This window comes from Oncorhynchus nerka, linkage group LG3, assembly GCF_034236695.1.
Source record: "Oncorhynchus nerka isolate Pitt River linkage group LG3, Oner_Uvic_2.0, whole genome shotgun sequence".
NCBI lineage: Eukaryota > Metazoa > Chordata > Actinopteri > Salmoniformes > Salmonidae > Oncorhynchus > Oncorhynchus nerka.
In genome coordinates this window covers 914,537-934,122 of record NC_088398.1, presented here as the reverse complement: position 1 = coordinate 934,122, position 19,586 = coordinate 914,537, and the positions used below count along the sequence as shown (strand labels likewise).

The window sequence follows — 19,586 nt, the reverse complement described above, 5'->3', positions numbered from 1 at the left end:
TGGAACAAGTTAGTATTTCAATCCACGACTGATGTTAGTGTGTGGTACTGACCCACCCGTACTGATAACTGACTTACTAAGAGCTGTTGTTTGTTGGTTTCTTTATGTGTTACTGTGTGGTACTGACCCACCCGTACTGATAACTGACTTACTAAGAGCTGTTGTTTGTTGGTTTCTTTATGTGTTACTGTGTGGTACTGACCCACCCGTACTGATAACTGACTTACTAAGAGCTGTTGTTTGTTGGTTTCTTTATGTGTTACTGTGTGGTACTGACCCACCCGTACTGATAACTGACTTACTAAGAGCTGTTGTTTGTTGGTTTCTTTATGTGTTACTGTGTGGTACTGACCCACCCGTACTGATAACTGACTTACTAAGAGCTGTTGTTTGTTGGTTTCTTTATGTGTTACTGTGTGGTACTGACCCACCCGTACTGATAACTGACTTACTAAGAGCTGTTGTTTGTTGGTTTCTTTATGTGTTACTGTGTTTGTGTGTTAGTCTGTTGTGTGTTTTTGTATGTGTTGTGTGGACTGTTATCTGCAATCCCAAACAAGTTAAAGAGGGCTTCCTGTTGAATTATCATTATTTTTTTCCCCTCCCTCCCTCCCTTCCTCCCTCCCTCCCTCCATCCCTCCCTCCCTCCCTCCCTCCCTCCCTCCCTTTGTCTCTCTCCAGTGTGGAGGTGATTAGGCTGGGTCATAGTTACTTTATAAACTGGGACAGGAAGATGTTCTGTCCACAGTGTAACACAGCAGCTGAAGCCAGGACCACCACTCTCAACGAGGAACTGGGACAGGTGAGGAACATCCTGCACCCTACTGTTGTTCATCTACACTAGTTCCTTGTATCTCTGTGTTGGAGAATGTTAGCCTAAAGCCTGTGGTGTGTCTGGATGCAGGTCCAGTATGTCTGTGGTATCTTGATAACCCCCCCATTGAAACAGGTGGAGTACATCTTCAGTGACAAGACAGGAACTCTCACTCAGAACATCATGAGCTTCAGCAAGTGCTCTATCAATGGACATGCCTATGGTGGGTATACTACACTATATACTACATGATATACTACACTATATACTACAGTCTATCAGATTTAAGGTGGGTATACTACACTATATACTACACTATATACTACCATATACTACACTCTATACTACACTATATATTACAATATATACTACTATATACTACATGATATACTACAGTCTATCAGATTTAAGGTGGGTATACTACACTATATACTACATGATATACTACACTATATACTACAGTCTATCAGATTTAAGGTGGGTATACTACACTATATACTACACTATATACTACACTCTATACTACACTATATATTACAATATATACTACTATATACTACACTATATACTACAGTCTATCCGATTTAAGGTGGGTATACTACATATATACTACCGTCTATCAGATTTAAGGTGGGTATACTACATATATACTACAGTCTATCAGATTTAAGGTGGGTATACTACATATATACTACAGTCTATCAGATTTTTAAAAAACTGATACAAATACAACTTATGGAACAGCAAGGACTGTGAAGAGTCACACACACTGGTACAAACACGTACAACATACACACTATACACAAAACATACACACTATACACACAACTTATACTCTATACACACACATACACAGTATACACACATACACTCTATACACACACGTACACCTGGATTATGTGTAGTAGTAGAGTAGTGGCCTGAGGGCACACGCTTAATGTGGTGTGAAATCTGTTGTTAAATGTATTTTAATGTTTAAAAATGGTATTATAATGTATATTACTGCCTTAATATTTGCTGGACCCCAGGAAGAGAAGCTGCTGTCTTAGCAAGCACTAATGAGGATCCATAATAAACCCCAGGAAGAGTAGCTGCTGTCTTGGCAGGAACTAATGTGGATCCATAATAAACCCCAGGAAGAGTAGCTGCTGTCTTGGCAGGCACTAATGGGGATCCATAATAAACCCCAGGAAGTGTAGCTGCTGCCTTTAGCAGGCACTAATGGGGTTCCATAATAAACCCCAGGAAGAGTAGCTGCTGCCTTTAGCAGGCACTAATGAGGATCCATAATAAACCCCAGGAAGAGTAGCTGCTGTCTTGGCAGGAACTAATGGGGATCCATAATAAACCCCAGGAAGAGTAGCTTCTGTCTTGGCAGGAACTAATGGGGATCCATAATAAACCCCAGGAAGAGTAGTTGCTGCCTAATGGGGATCCATAATAAACCCCAGGAAGAGTAGCTGCTGCCTTGGCAGGAACTAATGGGGATCCATAATAAACCCCAGGAAGAGTAGCTGCTGCCTTGGCAGGAACTAATGGGGATCCATAATAAACCCCAGGAAGAGTAGCTGCTGTCTTGGCAGGAACTAATGGGGATCCATAATAAACCCCAGGAAGAGTAGCTGCTGTCTTGGCAGGAACTAATGGGGATCCATAATAAACCCCAGGAAGAGTAGTTGCTACCTAATGAGGATCCATAATAAACCCCAGGAAGAGTAGTTGCTGCCTAATGGGGATCCATAATAAACCCCAGGAAGAGTAGTTGCTGTCTTGGCAGGAACTAATGGGGATCCATAATAAACCCCAGGAAGAGTAGTTGCTGCCTTGGCAGGAACTAATGGGGATCCATAGTAAACCCCAGGAAGAATAGTTGCTGCCCTGGCAGGAACTAATGGGGATCTATAATAAACCCCAAAAAGAGTAGCTGCTGTCTTGGCAGGAACTAATGGAGATCCATAATAAACCCCAGGAAGAGTAGTTGCTGTCTTGACAGGAACTAATGGGGATTCTTAATAATTGCCAGGAAGAGTAGCTGCTGCCTTGACAGGAACTAATGGGGATTCTTAATAAAACCCAGGAAGAGTAGCTGCTGCCTTGACAGGAATTAATGGGGATTCTTAATAAACCCCAGGAAGAGTAGCTGCTGTCTTGACAGGAACTAATGGGGATCCAAAATAAACCCCAGGAAGTGTAGCTGCTGCCTTTAGCAGGCACTAATGGGGTTCCATAATAAACCACAGGAAGAGTAGCTGCTGCCTTTAGCAGGCACTACTATGGATCCATAATAAACCCCAGGAAGAGTAGCTGCTGTCTTGGCAGGAACTAATGTGGATCCATAATAAACCCCAGGAAGTGTAGCTGCTGCCTTTAGCAGGCACTAATGGGGTTCCATAATAAAACCCCAGGAAGAGTAGCTGCTGCCTTTAGCAGGCACTAATGAGGATCCATAATAAACCCCAGGAAGAGTAGCTGCTGTCTTGGCAGGAACTAATGGGGATCCATAATAAACCCCAGGAAGAGTAGCTTCTGTCTTGGCAGGAACTAATGGGGATCCATAATAAACCCCAGGAAGAGTAGTTGCTGCCTAATGGGGATCCATAATAAACCCCAGGAAGAGTAGCTGCTGCCTTGGCAGGAACTAATGGGGATCCATAATAAACCCCAGGAAGAGTAGCTGCTGCCTTGGCAGTAACTAATGGGGATCCATAATAAACCCCAGGAAGAGTAGCTGCTGTCTTGGCAGGAACTAACGGGGATCCATAATAAACCCCAGGAAGAGTAGCTGCTGTATTGGCAGGAACTAATGGGGATCCATAATAAACCCCAGGAAGAGTAGTTGCTGCCTAATGAGGATCCATAATAAACCCCAGGAAGAGTAGTTGCTGCCTAATGGGGATCCATAATAAACCCCAGGAAGAGTAGTTGCTGTCTTGGCAGGAACTAATGGGGATCCATAATAAACCCCAGGAAGAGTAGTTGCTGCCTTGGCAGGAACTAATGGGGATCCATAGTAAACCCCAGGAAGAATAGTTGCTGCCCTGGCAGGAACTAATGGGGATCTATAATAAACCCCAGAAAGAGTAGCTGCTGTCTTGGCAGGAACTAATGGAGATCCATAATAAACCCCAGGAAGAGTAGCTGCTGTCTTGGCAGGAACTAATGGGGATCCATAATAAACCCCAGGAAGAGTAGCTGCTGTCTTGGCAGGAACTAATGGGGATCCATAATAAACCCCAGGAAGAGTAGTTGCTGCCTAATGAGGATCCATAATAAACCCCAGGAAGAGTAGTTGCTGCCTAATGGGGATCCATAATAAACCCCAGGAAGAGTAGTTGCTGTCTTGGCAGGAACTAATGGGGATCCATAATAAACCCCAGGAAGAGTAGTTGCTGCCTTGGCAGGAACTAATGGGGATCCATAGTAAACCCCAGGAAGAATAGTTGCTGCCCTGGCAGGAACTAATGGGGATCTATAATAAACCCCAAAAAGAGTAGCTGCTGTCTTTAGCAGGCACTAATGAGGATCCATAATAAACCCCAGGAAGAGTAGCTGCTGTCTTGGCAGGAACTAATGGGGATCCATAATAAACCCCAGGAAGAGTAGCTTCTGTCTTGGCAGGAACTAATGGGGATCCATAATAAACCCCAGGAAGAGTAGTTGCTGCCTAATGGGGATCCATAATAAACCCCAGGAAGAGTAGCTGCTGCCTTGGCAGGAACTAATGGGGATCCATAATAAACCCCAGGAAGAGTAGCTGCTGCCTTGGCAGTAACTAATGGGGATCCATAATAAACCCCAGGAAGAGTAGCTGCTGTCTTGGCAGGAACTAACGGGGATCCATAATAAACCCCAGGAAGAGTAGCTGCTGTATTGGCAGGAACTAATGGGGATCCATAATAAACCCCAGGAAGAGTAGTTGCTGCCTAATGAGGATCCATAATAAACCCCAGGAAGAGTAGTTGCTGCCTAATGGGGATCCATAATAAACCCCAGGAAGAGTAGTTGCTGTCTTGGCAGGAACTAATGGGGATCCATAATAAACCCCAGGAAGAGTAGTTGCTGCCTTGGCAGGAACTAATGGGGATCCATAGTAAACCCCAGGAAGAATAGTTGCTGCCCTGGCAGGAACTAATGGGGATCTATAATAAACCCCAGAAAGAGTAGCTGCTGTCTTGGCAGGAACTAATGGAGATCCATAATAAACCCCAGGAAGAGTAGCTGCTGTCTTGGCAGGAACTAATGGGGATCCATAATAAACCCCAGGAAGAGTAGCTGCTGTCTTGGCAGGAACTAATGGGGATCCATAATAAACCCCAGGAAGAGTAGTTGCTGCCTAATGAGGATCCATAATAAACCCCAGGAAGAGTAGTTGCTGCCTAATGGGGATCCATAATAAACCCCAGGAAGAGTAGTTGCTGTCTTGGCAGGAACTAATGGGGATCCATAATAAACCCCAGGAAGAGTAGTTGCTGCCTTGGCAGGAACTAATGGGGATCCATAGTAAACCCCAGGAAGAATAGTTGCTGCCCTGGCAGGAACTAATGGGGATCTATAATAAACCCCAAAAAGAGTAGCTGCTGTCTTGGCAGGAACTAATGGAGATCCATAATAAACCCCAGGAAGAGTAGTTGCTGTCTTGACAGGAACTAATGGGGATTCTTAATAATTGCCAGGAAGAGTAGCTGCTGCCTTGACAGGAACTAATGGGGATTCTTAATAAAACCCAGGAAGAGTAGCTGCTGCCTTGACAGGAATTAATGGGGATTCTTAATAAACCCCAGGAAGAGTAGCTGCTGTCTTGACAGGAACTAATGGGGATCCAAAATAAACCCCAGGAAGTGTAGCTGCTGCCTTTAGCAGGCACTAATGGGGTTCCATAATAAACCACAGGAAGAGTAGCTGCTGCCTTTAGCAGGCACTACTATGGATCCATAATAAACCCCAGGAAGAGTAGCTGCTGTCTTGGCAGGAACTAATGTGGATCCATAATAAACCCCAGGAAGTGTAGCTGCTGCCTTTAGCAGGCACTAATGGGGTTCCATAATAAACCCCAGGAAGAGTAGCTGCTGCCTTTAGCAGGCACTAATGAGGATCCATAATAAACCCCAGGAAGAGTAGCTGCTGTCTTGGCAGGAACTAATGGGGATCCATAATAAACCCCAGGAAGAGTAGCTTCTGTCTTGGCAGGAACTAATGGGGATCCATAATAAACCCCAGGAAGAGTAGTTGCTGCCTAATGGGGATCCATAATAAACCCCAGGAAGAGTAGCTGCTGCCTTGGCAGGAACTAATGGGGATCCATAATAAACCCCAGGAAGAGTAGCTGCTGCCTTGGCAGTAACTAATGGGGATCCATAATAAACCCCAGGAAGAGTAGCTGCTGTCTTGGCAGGAACTAACGGGGATCCATAATAAACCCCAGGAAGAGTAGCTGCTGTATTGGCAGGAACTAATGGGGATCCATAATAAACCCCAGGAAGAGTAGTTGCTGCCTAATGAGGATCCATAATAAACCCCAGGAAGAGTAGTTGCTGCCTAATGGGGATCCATAATAAACCCCAGGAAGAGTAGTTGCTGTCTTGGCAGGAACTAATGGGGATCCATAATAAACCCCAGGAAGAGTAGTTGCTGCCTTGGCAGGAACTAATGGGGATCCATAGTAAACCCCAGGAAGAATAGTTGCTGCCCTGGCAGGAACTAATGGGGATCTATAATAAACCCCAGAAAGAGTAGCTGCTGTCTTGGCAGGAACTAATGGAGATCCATAATAAACCCCAGGAAGAGTAGCTGCTGTCTTGGCAGCAACTAATGGGGATCCATAATAAACCCCAGGAAGAGTAGTTGCTGTCTTGACAGGAACTAATGGGGATTCTTAATAAACCCCAGGAAGAGTAGTTGCTGCCTTGACAGGAACTAATGGGGATTCTTTATAAACCCCAGGAAGAGTAGCTGCTGTCTTGACAGGAACTAATGGGGATTCTTAATAATTGCCAGGAAGAGTAGCTGCTGCCTTGACAGGAACTAATGGGGATTATTAATAAACCCCAGGAAGAGTAGCTGCTGCCTTGACAGGAATTAATGGGGATTCTTAATAAACCCCAGGAAGAGTAGCTGCTGTCTTGACATGAACTAATGGGGATTCTTAATAAACCCCAGGAAGAGTAGCTGCTACCTTGACAGGAACTAATGGGGATTCTTAATAAACCCCAGGAAGAGTAGCTGCTGTCTTGGTAGGAACTAATGTGGATCCATAATAAACCCCAGGAAGAGTAGCTGCTGTCTTGGCAGGCACTAATGGGGATCCAAAATAAACCCCAGGAAGTGTAGCTGCTGCCTTTAGCAGGCACTAATGGGGTTCCATAATAAACCCCAGGAAGAGTAGCTGCTGCCTTTAGCAGGCACTAATGAGGATCCATAATAAACCCCAGGAAGAGTAGCTGCTGTCTTGGCAGGAACTAATGGGGATCCATAATAAACCCCAGGAAGAGTAGCTGCTGTCTTGGCAGGAACTAATGGGGATCCATAATAAACCCCAGGAAGAGTAGCTGCTGTCTTGGCAGGAACTAATGTGGATCCATAATAAACCCCAGGAAGAGTAGCTGCTGTCTTGGCAGGCACTAATGGGGATCCAAAATAAACCCCAGGAAGTGTAGCTGCTGCCTTTAGCAGGCACTAATGGGGTTCCATAATGAACCCCAGGAAGAGTAGCTGCTGCCTTTAGCAGGCACTAATGAGGATCCATAATAAACCCCAGGAAGAGTAGCTGCTGTCTTGGCAGGAACTAATGGGGATCCATAATAAACCCCAGGAAGAGTAGTTGCTGCCTTGGCAGGAACTAATGTGGATCCATAGTAAACCCCAGGAAGAGTAGTTGCTGCCCTGGCAGGAACTAATGGGGATCCATAATAAACCCCAGGAAGAGTAGTTGCTGTCTTGGCAGGAACTAATGGGGATCCATAATAAACCCCAGGAAGAGAAGTTGCTGCCTTGGCAGGAACTAATGGGGATCCATAGTAAACCCCAGGAAGAGTAGTTGCTGCCCTGGCAGGAATGAATGGGGATCCATAATAAACCCCAGGAAGAGTAGTTGCTGCCTTGACAGGAACTAATGGGGATTCTTAATAAACCCCAGGAAGAGTAGCTGCTGCCTTGGCAGGAACTAATGGGGATCCATAATAAACCCCAGGAAGAGTAGCTGCTGCCTTGACAGGAACTAATGGGGATTCTTAATAAATACAAATAGAACAATACACACACAAATCAGATCAAATCAGCACTCTCCTGTTCCCCCATTAATGTTGCAGACGTCCTTGTGGTGCTGGGTAACTCTGAGTCTAAGTGTGAGTGTGTTCTATTGTCAGGTGAGGTGATCGACCCGTTGGGAGCACAGCCAAAGGTGAGCAGGCTAACGTAAGACTAACAGTATGACTAACAACACAGCATACTGTTCAGCTTGCTCTGTGGCAATGACATCACTCTGGCACTGTGCACTTTGCTATTTTACCATATGTGAATACAAAGCATAGTTCTAACAGTGAATACTACAACTGTCCTCCTTCCTCTCTTCCCCGCTTCTCTGTCTCCCCTTCTCTCGCTCCTCTTCTCCCTTTCCAGAGGCTAGACTTCTCCTCCTTCAACCCCCTGGCGGACCCTGACTTCTGTTACTATGACAACGGTCTGCTGAAGTCGGTGAAGCTGGGAGACCTTCACAGCCACGAGTTCTTCCGGCTGCTTTCCCTCTGTCACACCGTCATGAGTGAGGAGAAGAATGAGGGTGAGAGATAGCGGGAGGGAGGGATGGAAGGAGGGTGAGAGATAGCGGGAGGGAGGAATGGAAGGAGGGTGCGAGAGAGGTAAAGGGAAAGAGAGGGATGGAGAGAGAGGGGTAGAGGGAAAGAGAGGGAGGGAGAGAGAGGGGTAGAGGGAAAGAGAGGGAGGGGTAGAGGGAAGGAGAAGGAGGGTGAGAGAGGGGTAGAGGGAAGGATGGTAGGAGAAGGAGGGTGAGAGGGAAAGAGAGGGAGGGAGAGATGGGAGATGAGGAGAAATAAGTAGAAATGTGAGTTATGAATCTGCTCATTGAAAGGAGAAAGTCTATGTGTGCTATATTTATGCTTCCCGTTCTTAAGTTTTGTTTTGGCATCTTTTACTTTCGGTTTTGTACACCAGCTTCAAACAGCTGAAAATACTATATACTGAACAAAAATATAAATGCAACAATTTAAACTATTTTACTGAGTTACAGTTCATATAAGAAAATCAGTCAATTGAAATAAATAAATTAAGCCCTAATTTATGGATTTCACATGACTGGGCAGGGGTGCAGCCTTGTGTGGGCCTGACAGGACATAGGCCCACCCACTTGGGAGACTGGCCCACCCACAGGGGTGCAGGGCCCAGCCAATTAGAATTAGTTTTCCCCCACAAAAAAGGCTTTATTACAGACAGAAAATCAGCTGTCCGGGTATCTGGTCTCAGACGATCTCGCAGGTGAAGAAGCCAGATGTGGAGGTCCTGGACTGGCGTGGTTATACATGGTCTGCAGTTGTGTGGCTGGTTGGACGTACTTCCAAATTATGAAACGATGTTGGATGCTGCTTATGGTAGAGAAATGAACATACAATTATCTGGCAACAGCTCTGGTGACATTCCTGCAGTCAGCATGCCAATTGCACGCTCCCTCAAAACCTGAGACGTGTTGTGTGACAAAACTGCACATTTTAGAGTGGCCTTTTATTGTCCCCAGCACAAGGTGCACCTGTCTAATGATCACCCTGTTTATTCAGCTTCTTGATATGTGACAGGTGGATGGATTATCTTGGTAAAGGACAAATTCTCACTAACAGGGATGTAAACAAATTGATGCACAACATTTGAGAGAAATAAGCTCTTTATGAGTATGGAACATTTATGGAATATTTTATTTCAGCTCATCAAACATGGGACCAACACTTGACATGTTGTGTTTATATTTTTGTTCAGTGTATATTTTTGGTTGTTTAAAATATATTTCATAGTGGTTTAGATGGTACAATGATTCTCTACACTATGCATTGCTTGTTTTGTCACATAAACTGAAATTCGGCGAACCATGAAATGGCGGAGTGGTTTTGCATAGTGCATCTTAAAAGCATGTTGTATTTTGTGTTCACCTACATGTATAGAAGGTGTTTAATAGATACTGTATTCTCTCTCTCTCTCTCTCTCTCTCTCTCTCTCTCCTCTTTTTCTTTCTCTCTCTTCTTTCTTTCTTTCTCTCTCTCTCTCTCTCTCTCTCTCTCTCTCTCTCACACACTCTCTCCTCTTTTTCTTTCACTCTCTCACCTCTTTCTCTCTCTCTCTCTCTCCTCTCTCTCTCTCTCACCTCTCTCTCTCGCCCCATCGCTCTCTCTCTCTTTCCCCCATCACTCTCTCTCTCTCCCTCCCCATTGCTCTCTCTCTCCCCCATCGCGCTCTCTCTCCCTTCCCCATTGCTCTCTCTCTTTTTCCCCATCACTCTCTCTCTCTTTCCCCATTGCTCTCTCTCTCTCTCTTTCCCCCATCACTCTCTCTCTCTCTTTCCCCCCATTGCGCTCTCTCTCTCTCTCCCCCCATTGCGCTCTCTCTCCTCCCCCATTGCTCTCTCTCTCTCTCTTTCCCCCATCACTCTCTCTCTTTCTCTCTCTCTCTCTCTCTCTCTCTCTCTCCCCCCATCGCTCTCTCTCTCCCTCCCCATCACTCTCTCTCTCTCTCTCTCACCTCTCTCTCTCACACTCTCTCTCTCCTCTTTTTCTTTCACTCTCTCACCTCTTTCTCTCTCTCTCTCTCTCTCTCTCTCTCTCACACCTCTTTCTCTCTCTCTCTCTTCTCTTTTCTTTCTCTCTCTCTCTCTCCCTCTCTCTCTCTCTCACCTCTCTCTCTCGCCCCATCGCTCTCCCTCTCACTCCCCCATCGCTCTCGCTTGCTCTCTCTCTCTCTTTCCCCATCACTCTCTCTCTCTCTTTCCCCCATCACTCTCTCTCTCTCCCTCCCCCCCATTGCTCTCTCTCTCTCCCCATCGCGCTCTCTCTCCCTTCCCCATTGCTCTCTCTCTTCCCCCATCACTCTCTCTCTCTCTCTCCCCCATTGCTCTCTCTCTCCCTTCCCCATTGCTCTCTCTCTCTTTCTCTCTCTCTCTCTCCCCCATCGCGCTCTCTCTCCCTTCCCCATTGCTCTCTCTCTTTCCCCATCACTCTCTCTCTCTTCCCCATTGCTCTCTCTCTCCCTTCCCCATTGCTCTCTCTCTCCCTTCCCCATTGCTCTCTCTCTCTTTCCCCCATCACTCTCTCTCTCTTTCTCTCTCTCTCTCTCTCTCTCTCTCTCTCTCTCTCTCCCCCATCGCTCTCTCTCTCCCTCCCCCATTGCTCTCTCTCCCCCATCACTCTCTCTCTTTCTCTCTCTCTCTCTCTCTCTCTCTCTCTCTCTCTCTCTCCCCCCCATCGCTCTCTCTCTCCCTCCGCCATTGCTCTGTCTCCCCCATTGCTCTCTCTCTGACTCCCCCACTCTACCCCCTCTAGGAGAGTTGATGTATAAGGCCCAGTCTCCAGATGAGGGTGCGTTGGTGACAGCAGCCAGGAACTTTGGTTTTGTGTTCCGGTCTAGAACCCCTGGTACTGTCACTGTGACAGAGCTGGGCCGACCCGTCACATACACACTGCTGGCCATCCTCGACTTCAACAACATCCGCAAGAGGATGTCCGTTATAGGTATACGCATGCATACGCACTCACAAAAGTACGCACACAACTTGACATACAGTCGACACACACACGCTCACCAAACACACCTTGACATAGTGCACTTCAGCAACTTACGCAAGAGCAAAATAAAAAAAAATAAACAGGGGAAAATATCTTTGTTTAAAACATACTGTATAACAATATAAATATATGACATTAAAATGCCTATTTACTCTGTTTCATCTGACTGTGCAATCCACTGTCTCATCAGCCCAGCCAGGCAATTTATAAAAGCATCTAGACATTATCTCACATTTCATTTAGACTAACATTTAGTTAGTGTGTCTGCAGTGTGTAACCCAGATCATATTAACGTATGTCTCTGTCTGCAGTGCATAACCCAGATCATATTAAAGTATGTCTCTGTCTGCAGTGCGTAACCCAGATCATATTAACGTATGTCTCTGTCTGCAGTGCGTAACCCAGATCATATTAACGTATGTTTCCGTCTGCAGTGCATAACCCAGATCATATTAACGTATGTCTCTGTCTGCAGTGCGTAACCCAGATCATATTAAAGTATGTCTCTGTCTGCAGTGCGTAACCCAGATCATATTAACGTATGTCTCCGTCTGCAGTGCGTAACCCAGATCATATTAACGTATGTTTCCGTCTGCAGTGCATAACCCAGATCATATTAACGTATGTCTCTGTCTGCAGTGCGTAACCCAGATCATATTAAAGTATGTCTCTGTCTGCAGTGCGTAACCCAGATCATATTAAAGTAATACTCTGTCTGCAGTGCGTAACCCCGATCATATTAAAGTATGTATCTATCTGCAGTGCTTAGCCCAGATCATATTAACATATGTCTCTGTCTGCAGTGCGTAACCCAGATCATATTAACATATGTCTCTGTCTGCAGTGCATAACCCAGATCATATTAACATATGTCTCTGTCTGCAGTGCGTAACCCTGAGGGGAGGATCCGTCTGTACTGTAAAGGAGCTGATACTCTGTTGTTTGAGAGGCTCCACTCCTCCAACAATCACCTGGTGAACATCACAACAGATCACCTTAATGTGAGTTACAAACAAAATAATCAGAGTTCCTATTCATCCTATCACAGCTCTCTTTTATACAAGTTACAGCACTGCCCTCTGGTGGTTAAATGTTTTCCTGCACACTACTATAGCCATCAGGAGATGATTGATTGTTTATCAATTCTTCAATTCACTTGTGTGTCTAGGAGTATGCTGGGGACGGTCTGCGGACCCTGGCCCTGGCCTACAGAGACCTGTCAGAGGAGCAGTGGGAGGAGTGGTCAGAGAGACACCGCCAAGCAGACAGAGCTACAGACTGTAGAGAGGACAGACTGGCTGACATATATGAACACATAGAACAGGACATGATGGTATCACGCTGTGTGTGTGTTTGTTTCTGTGTGTGTGTGTGTGCGTGTGTGTGTGTGAGCACATGTGTCCTCTCTGTAACATCATTGGCACCAAAATAAAGTTCAATCAACTTGTGTAACTTGCAATAAAGTTAAATTCTACTCTTCTCTATTCTACTCTGCTCTATTCTACTCTTCTCTATTCTACTCTGCTCTATTCTACTCTGCTCTATTCTACTCTTCTGTATTCTACTCCTCTCTATTATTTTCTACTCTGCTCTATTCTACTCTGCTCTATTCTCCTCTGCTCTGCTCTATTCTACTCTGCTCTATTCTACTCTGCTCTACTCTGCTCTATTCTACTCTGCTCTATTCTACTCTGCTCTACTCTTCTCTATTCTACTCTTCTCTATTCTGCTCTATTCTACTCTGCTCTATTCTACTCTGATCTATTCTGATCTACTCTACTCTGCTCTATTCTACTCTTCTCTATTCTGCTCTATTCTACTCTGCTCTATTCTACTCTGATCTATTCTGATCTACTCTACTCTGCTATATTCTACTCTTCTCTATTCTATTCTGATCTATTCTACTCTGCTCTATTCTACTCTGATCTATTCTGATCTACTCTACTCTGCTCTATTCTACTCTTCTCTATTCTATTCTGATCTATTCTACTCTGCTCTATTCTATTCTGCTCTATTCTATTCTGCTCTATTCTCCTCTGCTCTATTCTACTCTGCTCTACTCTTCTCTATTCTACTCTGCTCTATTCTGATCTATTCTGCTCTATTCTACTCTGCTCTATTCTATTCTGATCTATTCTACTCTGCTCTATTCTACTCTGCTCTATTCTCCTATGCTCTGCTCTATTCTACTATGCTCTATTCTACTCTGCTCTATGCTCTATTCTACTCTGCTCTATGCTCTATTCTACTCTTCTCTATTCTATTCTGCTCTATTCTACTGTTCTCTATTCTACTCTGCTCTATGCTCTGCTCTACTCTGCTCTATTCTACTCTGCTCTATTCTACTCTGCTTTATTCTACTCTTCTCTATTTTACTCTGCTCTATGCTCTACTCTGCTATACTGTGCTCTATGCTCTACTCTGCTCTATTCTACTCTTCTCTATTCTACTCTGCTCGATGCTCTTTTCTACTCTGCTCTATTCTACTCTGCTTTATTCCTCTGCTCTATTCTATTCTTCTCTATTCTACTCTGCTCTATTTTACTGTGATCTATGCTCTATTCTACTCTGATCTACTGTGCTATATGCTCTACTCTGCTCTATGCTCTATTCTACTCTGCTCTACTCTTCTCTATTCTACTTTTCTCTATTCTGCTCTATTCTACTCTGATCTATTCTATTCTGATCTACTCTACTCTGCTCTATTCTACTCTGCTCTATTCTGATCCATTCTACTCTGCTCTATTCTACTCTATTCTCCTCTGCTCTATTCTACTCTGCTCTACTCTTCTCTATTCTACTCTGCTCTATTCTACTCTGCTCTATTCTATTCTGATCTATTCTACTCTGCTCTATTCTTCTATGTTCTGCTCTACTCTGCTCTATGCTCGATTCTATTATGCTCTATTCTACTCTGCTCTGTGCTCTACTCTGCTCTATGCTCTATTCTACTCTTCTCTATTCTGCTCTATTCTACTGTTCTCTATTATACTCTGCTCTATGCTCTACTCTGCTCTGCTCTATGCTCTGCTCTATTCTACTCTGCTTTATTCTACTCTTCTCTATTCTACTCTGCTCTATGCTCTATTCTACTCTGCTATACTGTGCTCTATGCTCTAATCTACTCTTCTCTATTCTACTCTGCTCTATGCTCTTTTCTACTCTGCTCTATTCTACTCTGCTTTATTCTACCCTTCTCTATTCTATTCTTCTCTATTCTACTCTGCTCTATTTTACTCTGATCTATGCTCTATTCTACTCTACTGTGCTCTATGCTCTGTTCTACTCTGCTCTATTCTACTCTGCTCTATGCTCTATTCTACTCTGCTCTATTCTACTCTGCTCTATTCTACTCTGCCCTATGCTCTATTCTACTCTGCTCTATTCTACTTTGCTCTATGCTCTATTCTACTCTAGCTCCTGGGAGCCACAGCCATAGAGGATAAGCTACAGGAGGGAGTTCCTGAGACCATCGCTATTCTCTCTCTTGCTAACATCAAGATCTGGGTCCTCACGGGAGACAAACAGGGTGAGACACACACAAACACACACAGACAGACACACACAGACACACTCAAACACACACACACACACACACACACAAACTAGAGCTGGCTATTTATTACAAGGATAAACTAAACCTTTCCTTTCCCTCACTTTTTTTATCTCTCTCTTTCTGTCTCTTTCTTTCTGTCTCTCTTTCTGTCTCTGTCTCTCTCTCTGTCTCTCTCTTTCTCTCTCTCTTTCTGTCTCTCTTTCTGTCTCTTTCTTTCTGTCTCTCTTTCTGTCTTTCTGTCTCTGTCTCTCTCTCTGCCTCTCTCTTTCTGTCTCTCTTTCTGTCTCTGTCTTTCTGTCTCTGTCTCTCTCTTTCTCTCTCTCTTTCTGTCTCTCTCTTTCTGTCTCTCTCTTTCTGTCTCTTTCTTTCTGTCTCTCTTTCTGTCTTTCTCTTTCTGTCTCTGTCTCTCTCTCTGCCTCTCTCTTTCTGTCTCTCTTTCTGTCTCTCTCTTTCTGTCTGTCTTTCTGTCTCTCTCTTTCTGTCTCTCTTTCTGTCTCTCGCTTTCTTTGTCTCTCTTTCTGTCTCTCTCTCTTTGTCTCTCTTTCTGTCTCTTTGTCTCTCTTTCTGTCTCTCTTTCTGTCTCTCTTTATGTCTCTCTCTCTGCCTGTCTCTCTTTCTGTCTTTCTCGTTCTGTCTCTGTCTCTCTCTTTGCCTCTCTCTCTTTCTGTCTCTCTTTCTGTCTCTGTCTCTCTCTTTCTCTCTCTTTCTGTCTCTCTTTCTGCCTCTCTCTTTCTGCCTCTCTCTATGCCTCTCTCTCTTTCTGTCTCTCTTTCTGTCTGTCTCTCTCTGTCTCTCTCTTTCTGCCTCTCTCTTTCTGTCTCTCTCTGCCTCTCTCTCTTTCTGTTTCTCTCTCTGCCTCTCTCTCTTTCTCTCTTTTTGTCTCTCGCTCTCTCTGTCTCTCTTTATGTCTCTCTCTTTGTCTCTCTTTCTGTCTCTTTGTCTCTCTTTGTCTCTCTTTCTGTCTCTTTGTCTCTCTTTCTGTCTCTCTTTGTCTCTCTCTCTGCCTGTCTCTCTTTCTGTCTCTCTCTTTATGTCTCTCTTTCTGTCTCTCTATTTCTGTCTCTCTTTATGTTTCTCTCTCTTTCTGTCTCTCTTTCTGTCTCTCTCTTTCTGTCTCTCTTTCTGTCTCTCTCTCTTTCTGTCTCTCTTTCTGACTCTCTTTCTGACTCTTTGTCTCTGTCTCTCTTTCTGACTCTTTGTCTCTGTCTCTCTTTCTGTCTCTCTTTCTGTCTCTATCTCCTTCTGTCTCTTTTTGTCTCTCTCTCTTTCTGTCTCTTTCTGTCTCTCTCTCTTTCTTTCTCTCTTTCTGTCTCTCTTTCTGACTCTTTGTCTCTGTCTCTCTTTCTGTCTCTCTCTCTTTCTGTCTCTCTTTCTGTCTCTCTCTCATTCTGTCTCTCTTTCTGTCTCTGTCTCTTTCTGTCTCTCTCTCTTTTTGTCTCTCTTTCTGTCTCTCTTTATGTCTCTCTCTTTGTCTCTGTTTCTGACTCTTTGTCTCTCTTTCTGTCTCTCTCTTTCTGTCTCTCTTTCTGTCTCTCTTTCTGTCTCTCTTTCTGTCTCTCTCTGTCTCTCTCTCTTTCTGTCTCGCTTTCTGTCTCTCTCTGTCTCTCTCTTTCTGTCTCTCTCTGTCTCTCTTTACCTCTCTCTCTGTCTCTCTCGCTCTCTTTCTGTCTCTTTCTGTCTTTCTTTCTGTCTCTCTTTCTGTCTCTCTCTCTGTCTGTCTCTCTCTCTGCCTCTCTATTCATGTCTCTCTCTCTCTCTCTGTCTCTCTCTTTCTGTCAATTCAATTCAATTCAAGGGCTTTATTGGCATGGGAAACATGTGTTAACATTGCCAAAGCAAGTGAGGTAGATAATATATAAAGTGAAATAAACAATAAAAATTACACATACAGAAGTTTCAAAACAATAAAGACATTACAAATGTCATATTATATATATATATACAGTGTTTTAACAATGTACAAATGGTAAAGGACACAAAATAAATAAGCATAGATATGGGTTGTATTTACAATGGTGCGTGTTCTTCACTGGTTGCCCTTTTCTCGTGGCAACAGGTCACAAATCTTGCTGCTTTGATGGCACACTGTGGAATTTTGTGGGCAGTGAGCACATAGCCTGTCTTCTCTTGAGAGCCATGTCTGCCTACGGCGGCCTTTCTCAATAGCAAGGCTATGCTCGCTGAGTCTGTACATAGTCAAAGCTTTCCTTAATTTTGGGTCAGTCACAGTGGTCAGGTATTCTGCCGCTGTGTACTCTCTGTGTAGGGCCAAATAGCATTCTAGTTTGCTCTGTTTTTTTGTTAATTCTTTCCAATGTGTCAAGTAATTATCTTTTTGTTTTCTCATGATTTGGTTGGGTCTAATTGTGCTGCTGTCCTGGGACTCTGTAGGGTGTGTTTGTGAACAGAGCCCCAGGACCAGCTTGCTTAGGGGACTCTTCTCCAGGTTCATCTCTCTGTAGGTGATGGCTTTGTTGTGGAAGGTTTGGGAATCGCTTCCTTTTAGGTGGTTATAGAATCTGTCTCTCTCTCTGTCTGTCTCTCTCTCTCTGCCTCTCTATTTATGTCTCTCTCTCTCTGTCTCTCTCTTTCTGTCTCTCTCTCTCTCTCTCTCTCTCTGTCTCTCAGAGACAGCAGTTAATATAGGTTACTCCTGTAAGATGCTGACTGGTGATATGACTGAGGTGTTCATCATCAGTGGAAACACAGTGCTGAGTGTTAGAGAGGAACTCAGGTACTCTAACTATCCTCTATTCCTCCCTCTATCCATCTATCTCTCTATTCCTCCCTCTATCCATCTATCTCTCTATTCCTCCCTCTATCCATCTATCTTTCTATTTCTCCCTCTATCCATCTATCTCTCTATTCCTCCCTCTATCATCTATCAGGGTGAGACACACACACACACACACACAAACACACACACAAACTAGAGCTGGCTATTTAAAACTAGGATAAACTAAACCTTTCCTTTCCCTCACTTTTTTGTCTCTCTCTTTCTGTCTCTCTCTCTCTTTCCGTCTCTCTCTTTCTGTCTATCTCTCTTTCTGTCTTTCTCTTTCTGTCTCTCTCTTTCCGTCAATCTCTCTGTCTCTCTTTCTGTCTCTCTTTCTGTCTCTCTCTTTCTGTCTCTCTCTCTTTCTGTCTCTCTTTCTGTCTCTCTCTCTCTCTGTCTCTTTCTGTCTCTCGCTTTGTCTCTCTCTTTGTCTCTCTTTCTGTCTCTCTCTGTCTCTCTCTCTGTCTCTCTTTCTGTCTCTCTCTTTCTGTCTCTCTTTCTCTCTCTCTTTCTGTCTCTCTGTCTGTCTCTCGTTCTGTCTCTCTCTTTCTGTCTCTTTCTGTCTCTCTCTTTCTGTCTCTCTCTCTGTCTCTCTCACTGTCTCTTTCTCTCTCTCTCTCTTTCTGTCTCTCTCTCTGTCTCTCTCACTGTCTCTTTCTCTCTCTCTCTCTTTCTGTTTCTCTCTTTCTGTCTCTTTCTTTCTGTCTCTCTTTCTGTCTCTCTTTCTGTCTCTCTTTCTGTCTCTCTCTTTCTGTCTCTCTCTTTCTGTCTCTCTCTCTCTCTCTCTCTCTCTCTCTCTGTCTCTTTCTGTCTCTCTCTTTCTGTCTCTCTCTCTCTCTGTCTCTCTCTGTCTCTTTCTGTCGCTCTCTTTCTCTCTCTCTCTCTGTCTCTCTCTGTCTCTTTCTGTCGCTCTCTTTCTGTCTCTCTCTCTGTCTCTCTTTCTGTCTCTCTCTTTTTGTCTCTCTTTCTGTCTCTCTCTTTCTGTCTCTCTCTCTGTCTCTCGTTCTGTCTCTCTCTTTCTGTCTCTTTCTGTCTCTCTCTTTCTGTCTCTCTTTCTGTCTCTCTCGCTGTTTCTTTCTGTCTCTCTCTTTCTGTCTCTCTCTCTGTCTCTCTCACTGTCTCTTTCTGTCTCTCTCTCTGTCTCTCTCACTGTCTCTTTCTCTCTCTCTTTCTGTCTCTCTCTTTCTGTCTCACTCTTTGTCTCTCTTTCTGTCTCTCTCTTTCTGTCTCTCTTTCTCTCTCTCTCTTTCTGTCGCTCTCTTTCTGTCTCTCTCCGTGTCTCTCTGTCTCTCTCTCCGTGTCTCTCTGTCTCTCTTTCTGTCTCTCTCTCTGTCTCTCTTTCTGTCTCTCTCTCTGTCTCTTTCTGTTCAGTGTATTAATCAACTATTCACCCTCATCTCTTTGTCCTGTCCTGTCATTTCTCCTCCCTCATTCTCTTTCTCTTCAGGAGAGCGAGGGAGAGGATGATAGAGTTTGCCCGTACGAGAGAGGGAGAAAAGGAGGAGGGGATGGAAGGATGGGGCGAGGCCTGTTCTCTGGGGAATGGGTTTGGGGGAGACGGGGGAGGAGATGGGAGAGAGTGGCCCTCCGTGGGGGACAAACAGCAGCAGTGTCCCCCTCCCCCTGGCCCTCCCGCCCCTCGACCCCCCTCCTCAACCACGCTAG

At 44.6% G+C, this 19,586-nt stretch overlaps 1 protein-coding gene across 2 annotated transcripts in view; it reads left to right on the top strand.

Annotated features, from left to right (window-relative positions):
- The window catches only part of LOC115127454 (phospholipid-transporting ATPase ID-like), a 233,356-nt gene that overhangs the window by 198,555 nt on the left and 15,215 nt on the right, over nt 1-19,586 (top strand). For both annotated transcript variants that reach the window (XM_065006880.1, XM_065006872.1), the window contains 10 exons: nt 682-802; nt 950-1,037; nt 8,176-8,210; nt 8,429-8,588; nt 11,347-11,535; nt 12,475-12,590; nt 12,758-12,922; nt 15,007-15,118; nt 17,774-17,879; nt 19,369-19,586. The exon at nt 19,369-19,586 is cut by the window's right edge and continues 47 nt beyond it. In XM_065006880.1, coding sequence (XP_064862952.1) covers nt 682-802; nt 950-1,037; nt 8,176-8,210; nt 8,429-8,588; nt 11,347-11,535; nt 12,475-12,590; nt 12,758-12,922; nt 15,007-15,118; nt 17,774-17,879; nt 19,369-19,586 — 1,310 coding nt within the window. The remainder of the gene's footprint in view (nt 1-681; nt 803-949; nt 1,038-8,175; nt 8,211-8,428; nt 8,589-11,346; nt 11,536-12,474; nt 12,591-12,757; nt 12,923-15,006; nt 15,119-17,773; nt 17,880-19,368) is intronic.